At 55.8% G+C, this 23786-nt stretch overlaps 2 protein-coding genes across 22 annotated transcripts in view; one reads left to right on the top strand and one right to left on the bottom strand.

Moving 5' to 3' along the window:
* Nucleotides 1-12668: 12668 nt before the first annotated feature.
* On the top strand, nt 12669-17942 carry TMEM200B (transmembrane protein 200B). 3 transcript variants are annotated; one of them, XM_055398174.2, is made up of 2 exons: nt 12669-12958; nt 15546-17942. In XM_055398174.2, the coding sequence occupies exon 2, from the start codon at nt 15566-15568 to the stop codon at nt 16487-16489; it is 924 nt and encodes a 307-aa protein (XP_055254149.2). In that variant the 5' UTR covers nt 12669-12958; nt 15546-15565; the 3' UTR covers nt 16490-17942. The 3 variants fall into 3 exon arrangements, with proteins under 3 accessions (XP_055254149.2, XP_055254148.2, XP_088700522.1); XM_055398173.2 differs by lacking the exon at nt 12669-12958 and adding an exon at nt 13467-13549; XM_088844396.1 differs by lacking the exon at nt 12669-12958 and having other exon boundaries at nt 15294-17942.
* A 1645-nt stretch (nt 17943-19587) lies between these two features.
* The window catches only part of EPB41 (erythrocyte membrane protein band 4.1), a 180998-nt gene continuing 176799 nt past the window's right edge, over nt 19588-23786 (bottom strand). For all 19 annotated transcript variants that reach the window (XM_055398164.2, XM_055398151.2, XM_088844388.1 and 16 more), the window contains 2 exons: nt 20967-21071; nt 19588-20335 (listed from right to left, as the gene is read on the bottom strand). In XM_055398164.2, coding sequence (XP_055254139.2) covers nt 20973-21071 — 99 coding nt within the window. In that variant the 3' untranslated portion in view covers nt 19588-20335; nt 20967-20972. The remainder of the gene's footprint in view (nt 20336-20966; nt 21072-23786) is intronic.

The following is a 23786-nucleotide window of genomic DNA, read 5'->3' as shown; positions in this document are numbered from 1 at the left end:
CCTGGGATTCTCCAGGCAAGAACACTGGAGTGGGTTGCCATTTCCTTCTCCAATGTGTGAAAGTGAAAAGTGAAAGTGAAGTCGCTCAGTCGTGTCCGACCCTTAGCGACCCCACGGACTGCAGCCTGCCAGGCTCCTCCATCCATGGGATTTTCTAGGCAAGAGTACAGGAGTGGCTTGCCATTGCCTTCTCCACTACCTATTCTCAAAATCTGGTGTCATGTCCTGAGGAGGATTCAAAGATGAAGCAGAGATGAACCAGGCACGGGACTTATCTTCAAGAAGCTTCACAACCTAAGTGTCCATTAACAGATGAGTAGATAAAGAAGAGGAATGGCATACTACAACGGAGTACTATTCAGCCATGAAAAGAATGAAGTTTTGCCATTTGCAACAACATGGATGGACTTAGAGAGGGTTATGCTAAGTGTAATAAACCAAAGACAAAAACTGCATGACATCACATATCAAATACTATATGATTCCACTTATATGTATAACCTAAAAAAGCACAACTAGTGAATACAGCAAAAAAAAGAGCAGGTTCACAGACACAGAGAATAAACTAGCAGCTCCCAGCAGGCACAGGGAGGGGAGGGGCAAAATGAGGCAGAGAATTCAGAGGCACAAACTATTATGTATAAAATAAGCCACAAGGATGTATTGTACAGCACAGGCAACACAGCCAATATTTAATAATAATTATAAATGAAGTATAACCTTTAAAAATTGTGAACCAAGCATTCCCTGGTGGTCCAGTGGTTAGGACTCCACCCTTTCACTGTCAAGGGTGTAGGTTCAATCCCTCCCCAGGAAACTAAGATCCCACAAACTATGGCAGTGAGGCCAATAACATAAATAATTTTTAAAATTGTAAATAAAATTGTGAATCACTATATTGTATACCTGTAACTTATATAATCTTATACCTCAGCTATAGTTCAGGACTTCCCAGGAGGTAAAGTACTTAAGAGTCTGCTTGCAAATGCAAGGGTCACAAGTTTGATCCCTGGTTCTGGAAGATTCCACATGCCTTGGAGCAACTAAGCCGGTGTGCCAAACTACTGAGCACATGAGCTCTAGAGCCTGTGAGCTGCAACAAATGAGCCCACTTGCCACAACTACTGAAGTCCATGCGCTCTAGAGCCCAGCTCAGCCAAAACCACATAAACAAATAATTCAAAATATTGTTCAATAAAAATTTCTTCAACGAGACTCAAGAGTTTCAGAAAGCCTCATTTTTAACCCTAAAATCCAAATTTAAATCAATCCATGCTTGGTGCAGGAGTGCTAGCTGGATGAGGCAAAAAGGCCAGGACTCGAAATGTAGAACGTTTCATTTCACCTACCACACTAGGTAAATCAAAGAAAAGCAAAGTCACACAAGAAAAAGAAGAGAGAGAAAAGAAAAAGTAAAAGCAAAGCCAGCACCTGCACTTTTGGTGTGGACCTGCCAGCAGTAGACAGGTACAGGACTGTCTTTAGCAGCTTCAATTGTGAGTCGAAAACTAGAAACAGCCCCAAAGTCTTTTCAGTAGGAAAGTGGACAAGCCATGGCGTGTTTCTGTAACAGAGGACTTCATGAATGAATATGAACAAACTACAAACGCAGAGGAATTTTACAAACTAGAAAAGCCAGACACACAGGTGAACATGACCTTAACCCCACGTATATAATACTCTTGCCTGGAGAACCCCATGGACAGAGGAGCCTGGCGAGCTGTAGTCCACGGGGTCGCAAAGAGTCAGCCACGACTGAAGTGGCTAAGAATGCACATAGAAACTTCTACAACAGCCCCAACTACACTGCAGCTGTTTAAAAAAAGAAAAGAAAACTAAACTGTAATGTTAGAAGTCAGAACAGCGAGTGCTTTGGGGTGGAGGGAAGAGGAGGTGGTTGGAAACGGCCTCCTGGGGCGTGCCTGGTGGGGGTTGGGGGGGAATTTGCTTCAGGAAAGTTCATGGGCCCCCAGGCTTTGTGTACATTCCCAGATGTGCGTTATATTCACAATGAAAGAGTTTTACCAAAGGCAAGAGGAGACTGAATCAGGTCCTTGGGAATTGAAATTCCTTTTTTTCCTAGATAGGCTCCTTATCCTTATTTCACACTTTGCAGGAGACCCTGGTGTTTCTTAGAGAGTCTGTTAAGAACCTGAGGATAGCCCTAAGAAAAGCAAATTAGAACAACCAGTGGTAATTTGTTTGCCTGGTATCCATTATGAACCCTGGCTGTGATTCCAAGTGGGCACTGGGAGGGAAGCAGGAGCGGGCAGCGCTGGGACCCCTGATCCCAGGCTTTCATCCTGAGGTGACAACTCAAACAAAAGCGCTCCAAGTATTATACAAAGGTATTTATACTGATGTCATTCATAGTAAGAAGATGCGTGAGAACCATCCAAGTGGGACCACCAGGGACTCACCTCAACCTGTGTCCTAAGTCTCCTCCCAGGCCATTTCATAGCCCCCCACCCCAAATCAATGTGCCATTCCCTCTCTCAGTCCTGAGTTTATGTCTGTGATAAATCTTACAAAGGCTTAAGAATCAAATATCATTCAGTGAATCACCTTTATTGGGAAGGCTTGAATTACTTGAAATGGACAATTCATGACCACACACATCACTGGCTCCGGTATACGCTATCTTTGTCATTTAGCCACGATTTGTGTTGACTGTGGGGCCTTTCAATGACTTTTTAGCCATTTTAAGGTTTTCCCTCAAGCACCTCTTGGCAAGAAATCTGAGCAGTCTCTCGGAGCATCACCAGTGGTTCTTCCAAATCAGAAACTTGTGCCGGAGCCAACAATGTCACAGACGAACGGCGAGTGCTCCAGACAGGGGCATCTTAGCTTGATGGCCGGAAGCACCAGTGTGCCAGTGAAGAAACTGCCGGGACTTGCAACTATCTGAGGACATCGTCTCCTTCTCCTCTTGGCTAGCTCTTCTTACTGGAATACCATCTGGGACATAAGGCTCCCAGGAAATATCAGTAGGGGACCAAGTGAATGATCCAATGCCGCCTGTGTGCCAGGCGCAGTGAGGGAGGGGAGGAGGTTGGTTACCAGTCAAGTCACCAGCTCTGAAAGGTCCACGTGCTGTCCAAATTCTACAAATGAGGACATGACAGATGCTAGGGAGGCTGGGACTCTCATTATTTTCTTGCTCTGTGACCTTGGACAACTCACTTAAACTCTCTGGGCCATAGTGTCCTCCTCTGGGAAACATGAATAATAATTCATATCCCCTATCTCCCAACTCAGGAAACAACTCTGAAGTCAGACAGACTTGGCCCAGAGCTCTGATCCTGCTCCATACACTGTGTGACTTAGAGGATCAGAGGTCATTTCACCGCAGAATCTGGAAACCAGAAATAATCCAGTCCCTGCTACACCTGCAGGGAATGCGGTCAGCGGCCTCCAACAGGCCTAGTGGAGAGTGCTCGGGGAGTGAGGGGTTTCCTCCAGCCCCAGGTGCCTTTCCTGCACCTTGAGAGCTCGCCTCACAGCAGCTCCTCTGTGGGGGCTGCCTCCCCCGGTCCTCACCTCCCGGCTTGGAGTTTCGAGGCTGGGGTGGGGGGAGGTGCGGGCATCGGGGAGGGCACTGCAGTCCCCGACGTCCGTCCTCTTCGAATCATCTGTAAAATGGGCAGCAAAGCTACACGGATGCGGGCGCCCCCGGGGCGAGCTGCTTTCCTCATCTCCCGCATCGGAAGTGAAGGTTGGCGGGGCAGGGGGCCTCGGATGTCCCCTCTGCAATGGGAAAACAGTCACCATAAATGTCAAAGGACGTGCGGCCTGTCTGATTAAAAAAAACCAGGGTCTGCAGGCCGGAGACCCGGCCAGGGACGAGCGTGCAGGCGGGCAGGGGCAGGCGCAGGCGAGCCTGGGGCAAGTAACCCAGGGCCGGAGTCTGGGCAGAGAGCAGACAGTCCTGGGGGGCCCGCCCAGCCCTGCCGGTACCATTTCGTGTCTCCGAGCCGATAGCAGGGATGGGCTGGGCTGGGCCAGTGCTGCCCTCCCTGGGCCGTTAGGACAGGGCAGGGGCTCCCACGCCGGGCGAGTCTGACTCCAGCCTCCATCCTCCCCACGGCCACCCCTGGCTTTGTCCCCTGCGGCCGGGCCCCGTCTCCCCCGACTTCCCCGAGGGGCAATCCTTTCTGTCGCCGGCAACCTGCGGTTTGCAGCGAATTCATCCGCGAGAGCCCAAGGCCGGCGACCCCGGGTTCGCAATGACCGCCAAAGACCGACACCTGCGCGCCCAGGATCACCGCGTGGGGAGTCGGTGGAGAGAAGGGATTGAGCCTCGGCCTCTCTGCTCCGAGTGCGGGGGCGCGGCGACCCCCGGCGGGAGTCGGAGGGCTGGGTGCAGTGCCAGGGACTCTCCGCCAGGCGGCGCCCGCACCTGCCCGCCGCGTCCAGGTTTCCCGGGGCAGCCGGACAGTCCGCTCCCTGGTTCCACGGCTGTGTCTGTGACGTGCTTCTCGCCTCCCCGCCCCCGCCTCCGGCCTGGGTACCAAGCCTTCTGCATGGCCCGGAGGCAGGGGACTGCAGCCTAGAACTGGAGTCCTGCCTCACTGTGATAGGAGAGGGTGAATTGGGATGACTTGACTCTTCATCTTCAGTGTCCTATCTTTTTGCCTTTTCATACTGTTCATGGGGTTCTCCAGGCAAGAATACTGAAGTGGTTTGCCATTCCCTTCTCCAGTGGACCACGTTTTGATAGAACTCTCTGCTATGACCTGTCCGTCTTGGGTGGCCCTCCACAGCATGGCTCATAGTTTCATTGAGCTGTGGTCCATGTGATCAATTTGGTTAGTTTTCTGTGATTGTGGTTTTCATTCTGTCTGCCCTCTGATGGAGAAGGATAAGAGGCTTATGGAAGTTTCCTGATGGGACAGACTGACTGAGGGGGAAACTGGGTCTTGTTCTGATGGGCGGGGCCATGCTCAGTAAATCTTTAATCCAATTTTCTGCAGGTGGGCGGAGCTGTGTTCCCTCCCTAGAAAACTAAGATCATGGGATCTGGTCCCATCACTTCATGGCAAACAGATGGGAAAACAGTGGGTGACTTTATTTTGGGGGGCTCCAAAATCACTGCAGATGATGACTGGAGCCATGAGATTAAAAGATGCTTGCTCCTTGGAAGAAAAGTTATGACCAACCTAGGTAGCATATTAAAAAGCAGAGACATTACTTTGCCAACAAAGGTCTTTCTAGTCAAGGTTATGGTTTTTCCAGTGGTTATGTATGGATGTGAGAGCTGGACTATAAAGAAAGTTGAGCAGCAAAGAATTGATGCTTTTGAACTGTGGTGTTGGAGAAGACTCTTGAGAGACCCTTGGACTGCAAGGAGATCCAACCAGTCCATCCTAAAGGAGATCAGTCCTGAATATTCACTGGAAGGACTGGTGCTGAAGCTGAATCTCAATACTTAGGCCACCTGATGTGAAGAACTGACTCATTGGAAAAGACCCTGATGCTGGGAAAGATTGAAGGCAGGAGGAGACGGGGACGACAGAGGATGAGATGGCTGGATGGCCTCACCGACTCGATGGACATGAGTTTAAGTAAACTCTGGGAATTGGTGATGGACAGGGAGGCCTGGCTTGTTGCAGTCCATGGGGTCGCAAAGAGTTGAACGCAACTGAGTGACTGAACTGACCGACTCTTCACTGGGCCGTGTGACCTTGGACATGTCGCTCACCCTCTGTGGGCCTATTACTTTATCTTTACACAAAGCAGCTCATTCAAGATCTCCGGATTCTGGCACTTGACCCCATGTCGTAGACAGAACCGGCACCAGTTCAGGGTTGCAGTGCGGGGGCCAGAGAAACTGGACCATATGATCTGAAAGCCTGAGAGCCGCTCTCTGCAGCACCAGGGTGAGAGGTAGGCAGATGGACAGATAGAGAGTCTCCACTGGTCCCTGGCTTTTTTGGCACAAAGGATGGGAGGATGCCTGCTTGGGCATGCTGCCAACACCAGGGCCCCCCTGACCAAGGGGCCTTGCCCACAGGATTCTCACCTTGAGAATCCCAGACTCTGGAGGGGCCAGCCTCTGGTCCCTACCCCATCACCAGTGCTGTGAAGCTCCCTGGCTCATCTGCAGTGTGATCTGTCACCAAATGGAGGTGCCACACCCTTGGTGTTTCTGTGGCAAGGACTCCTAGCTGTCTCCCAGCATCCATTTCCCAGCCTCAGGCCCTAGTTCTGACCAATGGGAAAGAAGCATTCCATTCTTCCTGGTTGGTCTGCAGACTCAGGGACAGGAAATATTGAGCATCTTCAACTATGAAGATAGGGAGGGTGCTGCACCCTAAGGATAACAGGGCAGCAAGACGGAAGGCGCCTGGGTCTCTAACTCTGTTGGTGGTGGGGGTCTCCTCATTGGTGCTGTGCAGCTAGTGCTCCAGCTGTAAAGAGAAATACGTGTTTAACTTGCTTAATATCATTGTTCTTAACTTCTGCTCTAGCAACATCGGCAGTTTCCTTGTTCGGTCATTGAAATAAGACAATCATAGGACTAGCTACTATTTAACAAGTGCTTACTGTACCAGGTGTATTAGTCAGCTTTCACTAGGTTATGCTTCGGTAACAAATTACTCCAGTCTCAGTGGCGTACAACAAACACAGGCTTCCTGATGGGGCTACATCTTGGCGGTGTGAGTTGTCTGCAGCCTGCTCCACTCGGAGACATGCCTCCCTGAACAGTGCTGCTATTCCTAACTTACAAGGGAGGAGGGAAAACATGTAGGTGTAATTTTCTCCGGTGAGGTTTCTTGCTCTGAGGTTCCAACTGTGACCTGTCTGCTGTGAGCCCTCCAGAGGGAACAAAGGGGAAAAATATCTTTGCTGGGAACCTCCAGCTGGGAACCTCCTTTGCTGGGCACACGTCATGGCTGAGGCCATGGGTGGCAAATAGCTGCCCAAGGTCACATTTCTGGCCAGCAGGAAATCTTCCTAGGAGATAACTCAGCTCCCAAGGTCCCATCTCTTTCCCCTAGCCTGGCAGTCACCGTCAGGACCTAGCACCCTCCCCCAGGCTTCAGAGAGAATCTACATTTCTAGCCCCTACTCATTCGGACCTCCTGACCAGTTTCCTACTTCTGATCCTTAGCTGATTGGACCAGGGAGAGACACCTGATCCAAGCTGAGCCAATCCGAATATTCAAGAAATGGAAAAAGGACACAGAAGATGAGATGGAATATTGGAAGTAAGTTAATAGCAGTAGGAATAGTACCAGTGAAAGTATCCGCAGCTAAGGTGTGTCGGGCGCTTCTGGGTAGGATCTGTGAGCGCTTGACAAGTGTGAAATCCTGGCACCTGGCACACAGTCCGATGGAGTGAGCTGAGTCTCATAGAGGGGAAAGCACTGCCCTGAGGTTATCTGGGCACGCATACTTCTGTCTCCCCTGGGATTAACTTCTTGAACAGGGCATTCCAGGATCCTCAAGACCTGGTACCAGATCCCCTCCTACCCCATCCCCCGCCCTTCCCCCAGCCTTCTCCAAATGACTCACAATTCTTTTCCTTCCCTCCTCCGCACCTCTGCCCTTGCAGTGACTTCTGCCTGATCTTCTCCAAGTCCCTGCTCAATGACCTCCTTTTCCAGAAAGACCTCATCATCCCTCTCCTCCACTGCAGATGCCCTGGGCCCCCAGCGCTCGACACAACCCAGAGACCACAAGCGGGGCTCCCTTTGTGTGTCCATCTTCCCTGCAGATCGGCCCCTTAAGGGCAGGGCCCGCTCCGGTTGGATCCCGGGTGCTGAGCCCTTTTGTGCCTGTCCCACTTCATTCTCTTGGAGTGGGGGATTCTGTTTCTATCACAACACCATTTCACAGAGAATGAAAAGGAAGATTCAGGAACACAAAGTGGCCTCCCCTGGGTCACACAGCCTGTTAAGTGGCCGAGCCACAGTTCCAGCCTCAGTCTCAATCACTGATCTAAATCACTTCCTTCTCTACCTTCCTTCACTCCTGTCTCTGAAAAAGGAGGCGAGGAGGGTCCCAGGGCAGGGGAGAAGCAAAGGAACTGGAAGGGGTCTGGGTGGGCGGAGGCCAAAGCTGCTGGCTTCAAAGACAGAACCACAGGGCCTGGGAGGTGGGGACAGCTGCTCCACACTCTCCCCCATAGCTTCCTGGGTGGGGCCTCATCTCCCTCTGCAGGCGGTACCTTTCCCGCCTGCTCCTGGGTCAGCCCCAGCTCCGTGTCCCGCCGCTGCTCTCGGAGCTACAATTCAGGTTCCACACCGGCAGTCTATGAAGTCCTTTCCCAGGTACACAGGGATCCAGCCTCTCCTCTGTTTTCAAACCTCCAAGGGCTCGCAGTGCCAGGGTGTTGAGCCCCAGATTTTGAGTCTTCTGTTTGAGGGGCTCTGTAATCTGGCCCTGACCCCCTCTCATGCCATTCTCTGCTCCCCTCTGTGGGACTCCCACCCATGCCTGCCTGCTCACCTGGAATGTCTCCCCGCTCTGCAGACGGAAAAATACTCTGACCCTGAGATCCAGCGGGAGGACTCCTCCTCCATGAAGTCCTCCCTGCTGCCTGCCCCCCACATGGGGTCGGTCAGCTGCTGCTTCCTCAACTTTAGTGGCTTGTCTTCTTACCACTCCCACCGGAAGCATCTGGATGGGGGCCCAGGGCTGATGCCTCTCTGGTCCCCAACAGCCAGCCCAGAGGAGGTGGCTAAGGAGACACAATCGCTAGCCTCAGCTTCACATTTTATTGGTGTAAGAACCAGCTAAAGGCCAGAAAAACTCTAGCGTGGGGCTTCATCCTCATCGTAGCCCTTTGGGGTCATTCCATTGTCTCCACTTTGCAGAGGAGGGAACAGAGGCAGAAAGCAGGGAACTGATTGGGCCGCAGTCCTGGGACTAGTGGGAGGTTGTGTAACATCGTGTTTAAATCCGGGCCCCAGCTATGCACCGACCGGCTGTGTGACCCCAGGCAAGCCTGGGCCTCACCGCCCCTGTCTCTGTACGTGGGACAAGGGGTGACGACGGTGCCTCGCTTTCACAGCTGCCTGGCACACTTAGGGAGGCAACGTGAAGGGCCCGGCAGCAGGGAGCTCGGCGCGATGGTGGTGTTCCTGCTGTTGTCTCCCTGTCTAGGGCCTCAGGTAGGAGGCTGCCTTCATCCTGTCCCCCCCGGAGGGGGTTCTCATCTCCCTGCCCTTCCAGTGTCACCCTGGCTCTTCTCTGGACTGCAGAGGGCAGCGGAGATGGGGAGCTGGTTCTCCCTGTGGCCCCAGGAAACCTGGTGAGAAGCCCGACTTGCCCAGCTCAGAGCTTCCCTGGGTGGGAGGAGATGGCTTTGGGGTCCATATCCCAGAGCCCTCTAAGGCCTTAAGCCCCAGTGGGACCTGTGACTCGGGCTTGAAGACCAGCTTGCTATTTACCAGCCGGGTTCCCCTGGTCGAGGCCCCGCCCCTCTGGGGCTGTTGGTCTCCATCCTTGTAACAGGGGGCCTTGGAACTGGGCTTCTGGACTCTTACTTACCCATCAGTTCTCACTGAATGGGCACCCCAGACCTTTCCTCCCTGGGAAGGTCACATTGACACAGGCAGGGGCTGTGACCCAGCTGAGGGCACCCAGCGAATGACTGAGCAGCATAATCTGACCCGGGGCTCAGAGCCAGGCTGCCACTCTGAACCAGGGCTCTGAATTCTTAGTTGAGGCTATGGTTCCGTTGTGGGTTGGAGGGAACGGGAGCCCACTGGCACAGGGCTGTGAAGTTTTAGAAACCTCTGGGCTTGGCCAAGAAATCCAGGGCAGACTAGCCCCAGGCAGATGCACTGTTCCTAAAAATGATGATGAGAGAAGATGGATTCCCAGGCCCTGCGGATGTGTGGCCCCAGGGTGGGGCTGGGACATGCAGGCATCACTAGTCGCTTCCTCCCCATGGTGGCTTCTGGAAAGCACCTGGAGCCTCAGTTAGGCAGGGATCTCAGGGTCACTGTGTCTGCCTCTCTGCCTTCACACAGAAGGCTCAGGGCAGCACGCTGACCACTGTGGTCCCTAGGGGGCAGCTCACCCAGGCCCCTCCTGGGTCAGAAGTGGAGGGGTCCGGGTCACACAAGGCCAGGGCACAATTTGAGATCAGTGTCCTAATATTGAGCCACTGGCTGTCTTCACACCTGCACTCCCACAGGGCTAACCCATCAATGGACTTCCCTCTGTGGAGGGTCGGGGGGGGGGGCACCAGTCAGTCTGAGTGCGTGTCTGTGTGCAGGTCTTTTTGCCTCTTTGAGCCTCATCTGTAAAGTGGGTATAATATTCACCGCCCTGAGCCCTCAAGAGAATTGAAAAGGGTTGTTTCCAAGAAGAGGGGCCCTTTTCTCCCCAGCCACCCCAAATGACCAGAGAAAGTTTCTCCAACCCACAAATGCTGTCTTTGGGGTCTGACACCCATGGGCAGAGGGGGAGCGGCTGTTCAGTGGATGTCCGCTTTGTGCCAGGGGCTGAGCACGTGGACTCTAATCTTCAGAACAACACTGAGAGTATTACTCCCTGCTTTTTTTTACGGATGGGGAAACAGAGTGTTGTTGTTGTTGTTTTACCTCCTGTTGCCTGAAGTGGGTCCCAGGGGTAGAAATTAGGAGGGGGCCCAGGGGTGGGCAGGCACTGAGCTGGGCACAGGGGTGAGCAAGACAGGCCAAGTCCTGCCTCTCAGAGCTTATGGCCACAGGGGACACAGACAGGAGATAGCCTGAGTTCCCAAACACTGATTTCAATTCATCTCTGCACAGCACTGCTGCAGGGAGTCTCCTGTGTGTGTGTATGTAGGTGGCGGGGCAGGGGGAAGGTAACAGAAGGGGCGAGGACGGGCTGGGCTGGGCTGGGCTGGGGGCCCAGGGGAAGCCCAGCGGAGGTCTGAAGGATGAGTAGGAGGCAAGGGGATGACCAGGGGTGTAGGAGCTCCTGACAGGGGGCAGGGCACGTGCCAAGCTCAGGAGGCCAGAACGCAGAGGATTTGGCGATAGAAACAAGCTCAGCTACCCAGGAGGCAGGAGTGGGAGGGGCAGGGCTGGTTTGTGGAAGGAAGAGGGATCTAAACTCAACTCTAGTATTCTTGCCTGGAAAATCCCATGGACAGAGGAGCCTGGCGGGCTACAGTCCATAGGGTCTCAAAGAGCCGGACACGACTGAAGCGACTTAGCACACAGCACACAAACTACACTTGGAAGAAAACTGGGGAGCCCCCTGAGGGCTTGAAGCAGGGAGTGAGTGAGGAGTTCAGGCTCACCCAGCTTTGAGACCTGGGTTCATCTGATTGTTAGTAGAAAGATGCTTGGTGCCCACCTGTGGAAGAGCAAGGCCTGGCCTGCAGCAGGACAGGGGCACTGGGGCACTAATTCAAGATCCCTGGACCAGGGTCCACAGGGGCTTGATGGATTAGACAGAACCGGAGAGGAAGGCGCCCCAGATGACCCCTGAAGTATCTGGCCTTAGGCTGGGTGATGGGTCCATTCACAAAGTGAGAAGAAGGGATAGAGCAGGAACCCACTGCTCCCCGGTTCAGGCAGATGGCTGGCTGCTGGAAGCGGGGTTCCTCCTGGGGCCCAGGATGGAAGAAACCCCAACACTGGGGAGGGAGAGTCCTGAGGAGGGCAGAAGGCGGGAGGAGCAGGTGGTAAGCGGCGGGGCAGGCGGGGCAGCGGGACGAGGCCCGGGAGATCCCGGGTTGGCCTCCGGAGCTGGTGACCCAGTGAGCCGAGAGGGGCAACGGGGTCGGGTGGGGCTTGGGGAAACGCTGAGAGGGCGGAGGTGGGGTCCGTGTGTGAGGAGCGGACCGAGGGCGAGACGGCAGGTCCTCCAGCGGAGCAAGAAGCGGGAGGAGGCAGGAAGAAGGCTGCGGCCCCGGCGGAGCGCCGGCCACAGCCCAGACGCGAGCTGCGGCCCACGCGGGCGGCAGGAAGGCGGTCTCGGCCCCGCAGGGATGTGGCTCCGGGGGCCGAGGCTCAGCCGCGCCCACTGGCGCCTCCTCGGGGACCCCGGCCCCCGCGCGATCGGCCCACGGGGGAGGCCGCGCCCCCGGCGGTGGCCTGGGTCTCTCCCGAGGATGCTCGGCCGCCGGTGGCGGGGCGAGGCGGCTTCCGGGGCTCCTACGCCACCCCTGGTCTCCTCGGCCGAGCCAGAGGACCGGAGCCTGGGTTCGAGGCCCAGTTGTGCAGTGTGGCTCCGGGAGGCGGCAGCGGGCTTGGGGGGGCCCCCCGGCGCACAGCCGGGTCTCATTACCGCCCATCCCCCATCACGAGCGCCCCGCGGGCTGGGGGGTCTCGGCGACCGGGGGAGGGGCGGGTTATAATCAATCCCAGGCCGGAAATTCCTCCCGAGGGGCCCTAGCTGGGCTGCGGGAGTGGGGTGGGGGGCGGCCGGCGCGGAGGCTGGCAATCTGCCCGCACCTCCCCGCCCCCTCCTCCTCCGAGTCCGCCCCCCGCATCATGGAAACTGGGCCGCCGGCCGACCCCCTGGCTCCACGCCACATTCTTGCCTCTGGGGGCGGGCGGGACACGAAGGCCGGGCAGCCCCTTTGGGCCGGTCCGCGGGGGGCGCCGCGGATTTCCGAACCCGCCTCCTAATTTGAGTAGAGCACCGCCTCCCCACTCCGGCTAGGCAGCATCTTCTTCGGGGAGGCTAGGGAGGCCGACGACGCTCCATCCGATTCCCTCGGCTCTGAGAATCCGGTTCTTCTCTATTTACCCTCCCCGCCAACGTGATTGGAGCAGGGCATGGCCCACCCACTCCAGTATTCCAGCCTGGAGAATCCCAAGGATAGAGGAGCCTGGGGGTCCCAAAGAGTCAGACACGACTTGGCAACTAAACAACAAAGTGATTCCTCTTACGAGCGCTCGGGGGCGTACCCCGGGCTGTGCCCCTCTAGTGTGCCCGGCCCTTAACGCCGGATTTTCACCCCTCGGCATCTTGTGAAGCAGAGACCATCACGCCCATTCTACAGGTGAAGACTGTGAGCTTCAGACGCAGGAAGGTTCAGATAGTAGGGTCGGGCGGAGCGGGAACTCTGGCCGCCTCCTCGGGAACCTTCCCGGACGGCGCTTGGCATCTGTGGGTGCCAACCGCAGTTGCCCGAGGGTCCTCTCCGGGGCGCCTGGAAGGGACGGACTGTGCGAAGCGGGGGAGGGCGTGCGGCTTCAGTCCTGGGTCTGCTCGCTCCGGCTGAGGGGCGAGGCAGGGCTCTCAGTCTTCCCACGTGGGGAGGGCACCCTCCCAGGCCTTCTGAAAGACTTCGGCCGGGGACGTGGGGCCCTCGGATCCTCCGAGTCACCGGGCGCGCACACAGCGCTTCCCTTCGAGCCTCGGCCTTGAGACTCGCTGCCTCCTTCCAGCCGTGAGGCCGGGCCGGACACTGGCTGGACTCCGGCCGAACTGGCCCGGGGGCTCCCGGTGGGCGGGGCGGGAGCGGGGCCGGACCGGGGCGGGGCCGAGCCAGGGGGCGGGGCCGGGCGCCAAAAGTCCACGGAGACCGCGGCAGGGCTGGAGCCCAGGCGTGCGGACTGGGACCCAGACCCACTCCTGCGCTGAGCGCCAGGTGAGCGAAACTAGGGGCCTGGGGGGGTTCGCCTCTCCACTTTCCCCAACTTTTTGTTCGGTCGCTCCCTCCAGAAAGGCCCTGGGGGTGGGGTGGGGGGAGCGGGAGCGGGGTTGCCTTTTTTCCCGCGGCAGGAGTGTGGACGCGCGCGGAGGCGGGACCCCGGAGTGTTAGGAATCCGGCCCCCGGCAACTTCCTGCGACCAGGGATCTTCGGACTGTGGCTCCAAGTTGCTGCCTCTCCCGGGGTCCCCAGCGTCGACTCACGCCCTCCAGAATCTCAGTGTCTCTGAGCTTGTCCCCATCCCTCTCTCGGCAGGCCTCCGTTTCCTTCCCTCCCCGCCGGGACCCGCGGGTGGCTCGAGAGTTGGGACGGGGGCGCCAGCTCTGGACTGGGGCGGGGGTGGTCATTTCTCCAGTTTGGGGCTGGGGAAAGAGCTCCATACTCAGAGACCAGGCGGGGATCCGGCCTCGCCTCCTCCCAGGACGCTCCCAGGGCTGTGCCGAGAAGTGCCCGGGGTTAGGTCTTGTGTGGACCCCCTCGTCCTGCGTGGCGTGCGCTGCGTGACCCCAGCAGACCCGTCCGCCTCTCCGGGCCGCAGTTTCCCTCTGTGAACCCCAGGCCTTGGACGCGGAAGACGCCGGGCTCCATGCTAGGGCCTGGGCCTTCAGCGCTCCTGTCGGAGGCAGGGATGGGATGTCCTGCTTTGAGCTTTGGGGTGCGGATGGGGAGAGAGAAGGGTAACAAGACCTCCTTCCTGGGGCCTTGGCTACGGGTTCCAGCGATGCAGCTGTTGGGAAACCAGACTAGGACAGTCAGGACGCACCACTGGACAGCGAGGTCCTAACCCTCCTCTCCTGCGGGGCCCGGAGCGCCTGGGCCGGGGCACCGATTCCTCCCACACCCTGTCTTTCGCGGGGGCTACATCACACGCATCCCGGCTACTCCCGCCCGCCCGGATTCAGTCCCTCAGGCCGCAGGCCGGGCCGCACCAGCAACTGGGAAGGGCTTACACCGGGAGGTCCAGACCCTGGGGTGCAAGGGCGGTGCTGCTCTGGCCGGGACGTGGGCCACTAAGGCCTCGGGCGGAGGAGCCCGGAAAGGAGGCCAGGCGGCGGGAAAGGGGGATGATTCATCCAGAGGAGCCCGAATTGGAAACGCTGCAACCTGGGGGAACAGTGTTGCCTGGGCCGACGGGAGAGCCAGGAGAGGAGCTCACCGGCAAGGCCCGGAGCCTGGCACCCACGGCCCCTTGCCTCCTGCCCGGGCCGTAGATGGGCGGCTGGAGGAGGGGAAGGAGGTTCTTCGCGGAGTTTCAAGAAATCCTGCGCAAAGTCTGCCGCTGGTTTTGGTCTGAGCGGTCTTCTCGGAGTCTAGCTCAAGTCTATCTTGCTGCAGCTTCGGTGCTGACTGAGGAGATCTGGAAGGAGAGGGCGGGCAGGAAGAGGCTGGAGTTCGTGACAACCCCCACCCTCCGCTGCGGTGCGTGAAGCGCAGTAGGGGAAGGGGGGCCGCGAGCGACCCCGGCGGACCCGGGCGGCCAAGTGCCCCCTACCTCCTTTACTGTATGGTGCAGCCGCGTGCGGGGGTGAGCTCGATCGCGGGCGGGACTTACCCTGCAGACGCCGCTGCCGGGGGCCCCACGCCCCCCCGGGCCCGGGACCCGCAAGCTGGCCAAGCGAGCGCCGGCGGCCGGAGCCCCGCAGCCGAGGATGCGCCAAGGAGCAGCCCGCGGCCCCCTCCCTCGTCTCCTCCCGCGGGCCGGGCCAACTCCGGCTTCTGCCGCGCGTCCCTGGCTCGGAGCTCCGCTGCGGAAAACCCGAGCGGGGGCGGCTCCCCGCCTCGCAGCCCGGGAAAATCCGGGGGTGGCCGCCAAGGATCTCCGAGCGTCCTGGGCGAGGCGGCCCCATCTTCCCGCCCGGACTGGGGCCCCCGACCTGGCGCTCCGACCGTAGGCCGGTCAGTTCAGTCCCTGCCTCCCCACTTCTCTCCGCAGAGCGCCCAGACGGCGGCGAGATGACGGCCGGGAGCCCCGGAGACTGCGGGGAGGTGCGGAGGAGTCCCGAGGGCCGCGTCTCGCGCCTGGGCCGCCGCCTGGGCCGCCGCCGGCGCGCGCGCTCGCCTCCTGAGCCCCTGCGGGTGCGGGCGCGGCTGCGGCTGCGCTCGCCGTCGGGGGCGTTCGCGGCCCTGGGGGCGCTCGTGGTCCTGGTGGGCATGGGCATCGCGGTGGCCGGCTACTGGCCGCACCGCGCCGGAGTCCCGGGACCCCGGGCTGCGAACGACAGCGCGCCTCCCCTGAGCGAGCTGCGGCGCGAGGGTCGCGGCGCCGGCAGAGCTCACGGCCCGCACGAGCGGCTGAGACTCCTTGGGCCGGTGGTCATGGGCGTCGGCCTGTTCGTGTTCATCTGCGCCAACACGCTGCTCTACGAGAACCGAGACCTGGAGACGCGACGGCTTCGCCAGGGGGTGCTGCGGGCTCAGGCGCTGCGGCCCCCGGACGGCCCGGGGTGGGACTGCGCGCTCCTCCCCAGCCCCGGCCCCAGGACTCCTCGAGCCGCAGGCTGCGTGGAACCAGAAAGCTGGGACCTGTCCCCGCGTCGGGGTACCTCACCTGTCCCGTCAGTGCGGAGTCTGCGTTCAGAGCCAGCTAATCCTCGCTTGGGGTTACCTGCCCTGCTTAACAGCTACCCGCTGAAGGGCTCAGGACTGCACCCACCCTGGGGTCCGCGGCCCCAGGCCGGCCATTTGATCATCACCGTGCAGCCCTCTGGCTCCTGCATCGAACATTCCAAGTCTTTGGATCTGGGCCTCGGAGAGCTCCTGCTGGGGGCCCCAGCGGCTCGGGACTGTGCTCACCGAAGCTGGCCACGACTGGACCGCCTCAGTCTGGGGGGTTATGCCAAGTTGGGAGCAGGAGGGGACTTGGGGGCCCGGGTCTGAGGAAGAGGGGCAAGCCTGCTGTGAGACTGCAGCGGTGGACCGTGGTACAGCCCTAAAAATTCTGACGTCTAGTAGAGGTTTCAGTCACATCCCAACCCCAGGGCGTGGATGCTCCTGCCCCAACAGCTGCCAAGGCCTCCTGACTTGCATGTCGGCAAAGAAATGCCAACTGCACAAGGGTTCAAAAAGCTAGAGGATGTGTTTTAATGTGGACTCTGGAGACCAGCATGATTCAGCCTCAGGAATTCCTTCAGCCTCCAAAAGTGGCCTTAGTCCTGGACAGATACCTGAGAGGGCTGGAGGTCCAGGGGATGCATCTGGTGGGTGTCTTGGCAGACCCCAGGTGGTGGGTGAGGATCCGCAGACCTGGAAGGTATGTTGTGATGTTACAGGCTGGGACAGGCTCCCTCCCTCTGGCACTGGTGCTGGGGTTTGGGCCTCTGGGAAGATGGGCAATGCGGTAGAGTTGAGACTTTCCACTGCCATCTAGGACTGAGCCTTTAACTCCCACCACCTAAACCCCTCTCCCCCTCAGCCGTGCTGGGTGCACCCGGTAAGGGCTATACTACTGCCAATGCCTCCTACTGGGGTCTGGCCCCTCCCCAAACAGGTCTGAGAAACCCCCTTCTCTCCTTTGTCATGTGGCCCATGCCATGAAACCTTTCTCCTGGTGGCAAAAAGCATTTGCCAGTTCTCAGAAATCCTTTTACATGTTGAAACACCCTTTTGGTCAGTGTGGATAGCTTTAGAAAATAGTTTGGATTTGGGTCTCCCTGACCCATGTTTTTCCTAAGTTGCCAGTAGGGGAAGAGAACTTTAAAAGTTGATCAATCTTCACAGAGTCAGGTTTGTTTTTTTTTTTTTTTAGTTTATTGAAAAATGCAATACAAGAAGAAGCAAGACCAAACAGTATCTAAGCACTACTACTACTTCTCTTACTATAAAAGGCCAAGATGGCAGACCTAAATATTGCCTATTGAATCTAAGGTTTCTGTCAATTTGATTCGGCTGCCACAGTTTCCTATTTTGTCGAGAAATGTAAACAACTACTTGATATGATTCATAATTTTTTTTTTTTAATTTACAAAGCTCCTTCATTTTTGTCACCAAAATAAAACATTTTTGAGAGAGATTTGTAGAACCAGCCAGCCCAGGGACTGAGATACTGGGCAGGTATTTCCCATGAGCATTCCTTGGTGTTGGTCAGGCCGTAGCTCTGGCTCCATTTCCAAAGGTGGACTGTTGCCTCGCCACCCTTAGCTGCCCTGAAGAACACACGGTGGGGACTGGGGGCGGGCAAAGATTCCCTGACAGGTCCCTGCAGCCAGGCTCTGTGGGCCCTCAGCTGATAAATTCAGGTCCTGCTTTGTGGGTGGGTGGGTGACAGAGACCTCATGTGGCTTGGAGGAAATCTTTATTTCTCAAGTGGAATAAAAATCAAATTGCAGCGAGAGTTGTTGCTGTGGTGTGTCTGAGTCACTTTAGGAAAACGGCTGCCAAGTTGTTGACCCTGGAAATGAACTCTTCTCCCCTCTTCACCGTTTCCACCTGGACAGTCTGTTTTTCTTCTCATGCACGCACACACACAATTGCAGGAAGAAAAAAAAAAAATTCAAACAACTGCCAAACCCCAAGTTCGGTAACCAGAGAGGGAGGAAGGTGAAAGAGGCTTGGAAGAACACCCTTCACATTGGCTTGTCCATATCATGGCTTCTCAGTGCCAGCAGGGCATTGGAGATCTTCTGGTCCAGTTTATAGTCAGGGAAGCAGGGAGAAGTGAAGTGAGCTGGTGACAGACCGAGGGGAAGTTCAGGCCCCTGATGTGTGATCCGGGGCTGTGAAAGCACCACTCTGAGTGGGTATCACGGGATGTAGGGGCATCAGATTCCTGACGCACGTGCCCTGCCGTCTTCCTTTGCCCATCTCCATTCCACAGGTGTCAGCTCTGGGCTCCTGCAGCTCTTCCAAGCAGCAGAGCTGGCCACTGGAGAGCGAGCTCACCTGGCACACCTGCTTGATGTGAGCTGGATTTCCAACCTCACCACCGCTCCAGGCCACAAAGCCCTTGGCTTGGGTACCGCCCGGGAAGCCCCATCACTCCAGACCTACGCTCCCAGGCTGTGAGTATGTCCCTGAGACAGGGCGCTCTCCTTCCCCCACGGTCAGTCACATATCCGACCTGAGCTCCTCCCTGTCCCTGCCCAGAGAGAGAGCTACCTGTGGGTTAGTAACAGTCTCAAGGAAGGACTCAGAGAAAAACGCACAAGTGAGATCAGTTCAAACCAACTGCGTTTGCCGAGACAAAGTTCAGCCAGTGGACTCCAGGCATGTGCTGCTGGATCCCACTGCAGGGAGTAGAGGCTTGTAGCTGCCTCTGCTCACCGCCCTGGAGCCCCCAGCGATGGCTGGGTGTGACCCACTGTCCACCTCAGGAAGCTGACCTTCTGTCCTAGACTTAGGATTCTAAGACTGTGTAGGCAGATCTGTCAGTGGGAAGTAAGCTGGAAGATTAGAGAAGGCCTACTGAATAAAAATGACCCCCCCAAAATCTTTACCAGGAATAGTGGAATTTTCAAAAACAAACAAAAAGAAACCCTAAACCCACCACAAAAATCAAGCCACAAAACCTGACAGACCTCAGATGGCAAGCGGGAATGAGCAGAGCTGGTGTTTGTGCCCCTTTGTCAAGGGGGATTTTGTGGGGAGGGAGGCCCATGAAAGCCATTCCCCTGCTCCAAAAAGGATAATCTGCAGGCAGGTGCCAACGGTGAGGAGTGAGGTCAGGGCCCATAATCGCCCGTGGGGTCACACTCCCCGTCACCCTAGGATTAGAGAGAGAGGCCCAGGGATGGTCTCCTGGAAATACGTCTGAGCAGATCCGACTGAGGCAAACCCCACCGCGCCCCCTGTCAAGCGCACATTCCCAGAACTAGAAAACCTTAAAAAAAAAAATCTCATCAGCTTGCTTTGTCCACATCACCAGTAAAAATGTGCCTTCAGTGCTTCTGGCCCAAAGTGCCTATTTTCCCGTGAGTTTTGGTCTCCTGAGATGGGAGGTGGCGGGGGAGCACTTAGCTGAGCCACTGCTTCTGATGAGGTAAGAGGGCAGGGAGGGCGGGAAGGTGAAGGCCACGGACACGTTCAAACATTCACATTATCAGATATGCCTGAAGCAACGTCTTATGTCTTTGATCTAAAGAGGCTCCAAAGAGAAAGAGCGGGGGAGAGGAAGGAAAACAGCACTACATTCTGAGCAGAGTGTCTGCCTCAGCAGAGGGGCGGGGGCACTTGCCAAGGGTCTGCGCCTTAGGGCAGCCGCCCTGCCTGACATTCTGGTAAAGGGACATCACTGGCTCTGAGGAAGGGCTGGTTTATGAAGTTTCTGCAGTCGCCTACAGAGTATAGACTAGGGGAGGATCAGGGAGGCCCCATTAAGCTGGCTTTGTCCCCCCAACACAGCTGAGAGTGTCATTGGAGGATTTCCAGAAAGCTATGGACCCTGTCAGTGTAAGTGGGGAGAGGCTGGTCTGAAGGGGTTCCAAACCACCCCATTTAAAAAAAAAAAAAAAGCTCTTTAAAAACAGTCCATAGAGAGAAAAGTTGCACAATTTCTGGTATCACAATATAGAAAAAGGTATTCAAAAGGATCAGTGATGTCTAGAAGACTTTCTTGGTATAAACTCCAAATAGAAAAAGAAATTGATTTTCTGGTGGTTTAGAATCAATCATCTTAAAAGTCTGAAGTCTAACTATTGCTGGTTAGCATCTTTATCATTCTGCTGGTTTTTCTCTGGGATAGCAGACGGGCAGGGGGTCGGGGGTTGGGGGGAGAAAGTGGGAGAGTTCCTAGAGGAAAGAAAGAAGCAAAGTTTTAAAATCTTGCAAAGACCTCCCCATCCCCCTGCCAAGTTCTTGAGGCCACAGGTGACAATCAGGGCCTGAGCGGGTTTTACTGGGTCCCGTCCTACCTGGTGACTGATGGCTTCCTCAAATTATTTGTAAACTACTTTTAGGCATGGATTTATCTGGAACCCTGGCTCCCCAAAAGTCAGCTACCCTGCTTCCAACTCTCTAGTCTGGCCCCAGGGCTTCAGCCATCTCTCTCCTACCCCTCAAAATGCCTCATTTCCAGACAGCTAGTCCTGCTTTTCTTGGTTTTGTTCTCTTCCTCTGACCTCCCAGGTCTAGACTCAGAGAGCCCTGTGACAGCAGAGAACACAGTAGCAGGGAGAAGGAAGGTGTGGAAGCAAGAGGGTGAGGGGTGATTCAAGAGATGTGTGGGGTTTACATCCACGTGTGGGGAATCTCTTCCAACCCATCTCTGCCGGTACTGCTGAGGGCAGGGGGACACCTAGCTGCTTTAGTTGGGCACCAGAAACTTAGCAACCTCCCACACCCTCTCTCCACCTTCTGTTGATCAAGTGCTGGGGTGGACCCCTCTGGACGGATAGGTCCGCCCCATAAGAACAGCCCCTACCTGAGCTCACTCCTCAGAGATTTCAGTTTCCTGATGGACAACCACCTTGGTCACTGACATGTCTGGGTGCTGCTCCTTTGCCTCCTTGATGGCCTGTACCAGGACCTGAGGAAGACAGAAACGACGCCCATCAGACAGAAAGCAGCCTGGCTAGTGAAGAAGGAAAGGGTCATGGGACACCACTTCTCTGGAAAGTTCAACCTTGCTGTCTGTAGAACCGGGGCCGAGTGTAGGCTTAGCCACACTGATGATGGCTGAACCCATCAGCCATCGTGCTGCTTAGGGAGGGTGCTGGACTGAAACACAGACACGGGGAAAGCGAAAAGCTGTCTTCAGGAAGTCAGGGAGGACTTCAGAGGTGACAGCCTGAGTGGGTCTGGGAGGATTCACTCAAGACAGGGCGTCTAAAGAACAAAACAAAATCTGTGCTCAGATTTTGGGTAACCAGGAAGCTCAGGACAGGAGAGGAAGATAATGAAGCATGCTACAAGAAGGAAGAGATGTCTTTGGCTGAAGTAGAGAAAAGAAAGGAAGGAAGAGTGAGAGGGTGTGTGACATGCCATTACTTATTATTATTTCTTGATCTTCACAACAACTCAATGAATCAAGGTAGTATCCTTAATTCCATTTTATAGATGAGGAAACCAAGGTTCAATGGTTAAATGCTTAATGTTTCAGAGCTAGTAAATAATACAAAGGGGATTTTCACTTAAGTCTATCAGACTTTCCCCTTTACCAGACTATTTTTCAGTTTCAGCAGGAGGTGGAAGGGCATGATGACCCTATTTTAGTATCTGGAGGAGTTTTGATCATTTTAGGAAAGCGAAAAGGAGCAGATGAAAAGTTAAAGAAAAGTAATGACACCACTGGGCTTCCGTGGAGGCTCAGCGGTGAAGAATCTGCCTGTGATGCAGAAGACACAAGAGACCCAGGTTCAGTCCCTAAATCAGGAAGATCTCCTGGAGGAGGGCATGCAACCCACTCCAGTATTCTTGCCTGGAGAATCCCATGGACAGAGGAGCCTGGGCTACAGCCCACAGGGTTGCAGAGTCAGACATGACAGAAGTGGCTGAGCACGCATGCACGCACCGTGGGCTGTAAGTCTCTGAGCCTCAAGTTCAGAGCACCCCAAGGTGGAAAAGCCCAATACAGCCTTTGGGGGACAGCAGCATGGGATTCTCAGAGACAGCCTGCACCCCACCCCATCCCCCATCAGAAAGGGCTAGAGCTAGATTTGACTAGATGATTGTTGAATCTGGCTCTTAAGACTACCCCTAGGAGGGATGGGAAGAAGGGAAATCCCTCTTTTGGTCTCCTGACTCCATGAAAGCCATTCCTGGAACTGCTACCCCTACAGAGCCCTGCTCATCCCCCCTCATCCTGATTGCTCAACAAGGCCCCGCCCAAGCCCTCTCTCTGGTTCCTCTGGCCTACACCTGCTCTGACAGCCTGCATCTTCTTCAAGAGCCCCCCCTCCCCATCCAGAGCCCACCATATCTTACTCCTTCCACATGTCCCCATGCCTCAGGGACTGGAGGACAATCAACACTGCTCTGAGCTATCAAGTTGTGCATGTCCCTCTCTCACAATAACCTGAAAGAAACCTATGATTATCTTTGTTTTACAGATGGCAAAACCACAGAAGAGAAGTCAAATAACCCGCTCAAGGACATATAACCAGTGAGTTGCAGAGTCAGGATTCAACCCAGGTCTGTCTCTCAGCAAAGGCAAAGCTCCTTCCCAGGTCGTCTAGCACAGACTGAGCACGTGGCAGGGGCTGAGAACACATTAGGCTGCGTGGGTGAGTGCAGGCTGGGGCAAACAGGCTGCCAGGCCTCCCACCTGGGCTTCTGCAGCCTCGCTGCTGGGACCCTCAGCCCAGTGTTCTTAGTTGTAAGTCTCAACCCTGCTACCAAGGGAACGGTCCGCACTGCAGCTCAGTTTTTTTTTGTTTTTTTTTAAGGCACTCAGCATATCAGCATAAAGGCCACAGAACTATGGCTCCAGCACTCAATGATTCCAGAAGCATTTGCATGCAGTCTCTTCCACCCCCTCTTCTCTGCAGCTTTACTGTTCTAACTTCAGCTCCCAGAGAATTGGGAACATTAATCCTGACCTTATTATTTGGTAATTGCTTCAAGCACACAATTAGCACCTAATTAACATAAAAGCATAGAATTTTAGCACTCACAAGGGCCCAGAAATGATCTAGATCAACCTACTCTCTTTTAGGAGACGAAACAGAAAAAAAATCAGAGGTAAAGTGATTTGCCCAAGGTCACACAGCAAGTTTGCGATAGGTCTGGGAAGAAAGCAGGTTCCAAGTCTCCTGAGTCCCAGCCTCTCACACGGTGTCCCCGCTGGCTGGCCCCTCCCGGTGCAGAGGCTGCAGGCTGGTGTGATGGCCTCTGCTGCATGCAGCACAGGTTACAGCTGCAGCTTTTCCATCTGCTTGGAGTCTACCGCGTGCCACACGGTGCACATCTGTATCTCACTTGATTCTCACAACATCCTTGAAGATGAGGAAACAGAGGCTGAGGGAGTCTGAGCTAAAATCTGGTAAGAACTAGGATCTGAGCTCAAGTCTTTTTGAGTCTACAGCCCATGTTCCTTTTATCCCACTTCGCTGCTTCCTCAATGTGCGGCATCCACCCCACCACCCCCCACAGTTCTCATGACCTGACTCCCTTTGTCCTCCTTCTTAATTGAGGGCTGGAGAAGCTGAGGGGGCTCTTTGGAGATAAAGCTGTTGTCTTGTGCAAGCCAACTCTGGTATCCATCGGTCAACCCACTGGGAAACCTTCCCACATTCAGAATCTC

The sequence above is a fragment of the Moschus berezovskii genome, chromosome 2 (genome assembly GCF_049115385.1).
Source record: "Moschus berezovskii isolate FMDL1 chromosome 2, NW_MosBer_1.0, whole genome shotgun sequence".
NCBI lineage: Eukaryota > Metazoa > Chordata > Mammalia > Artiodactyla > Moschidae > Moschus > Moschus berezovskii.
This window is presented reverse-complemented; position numbering and strand designations above follow the sequence as displayed.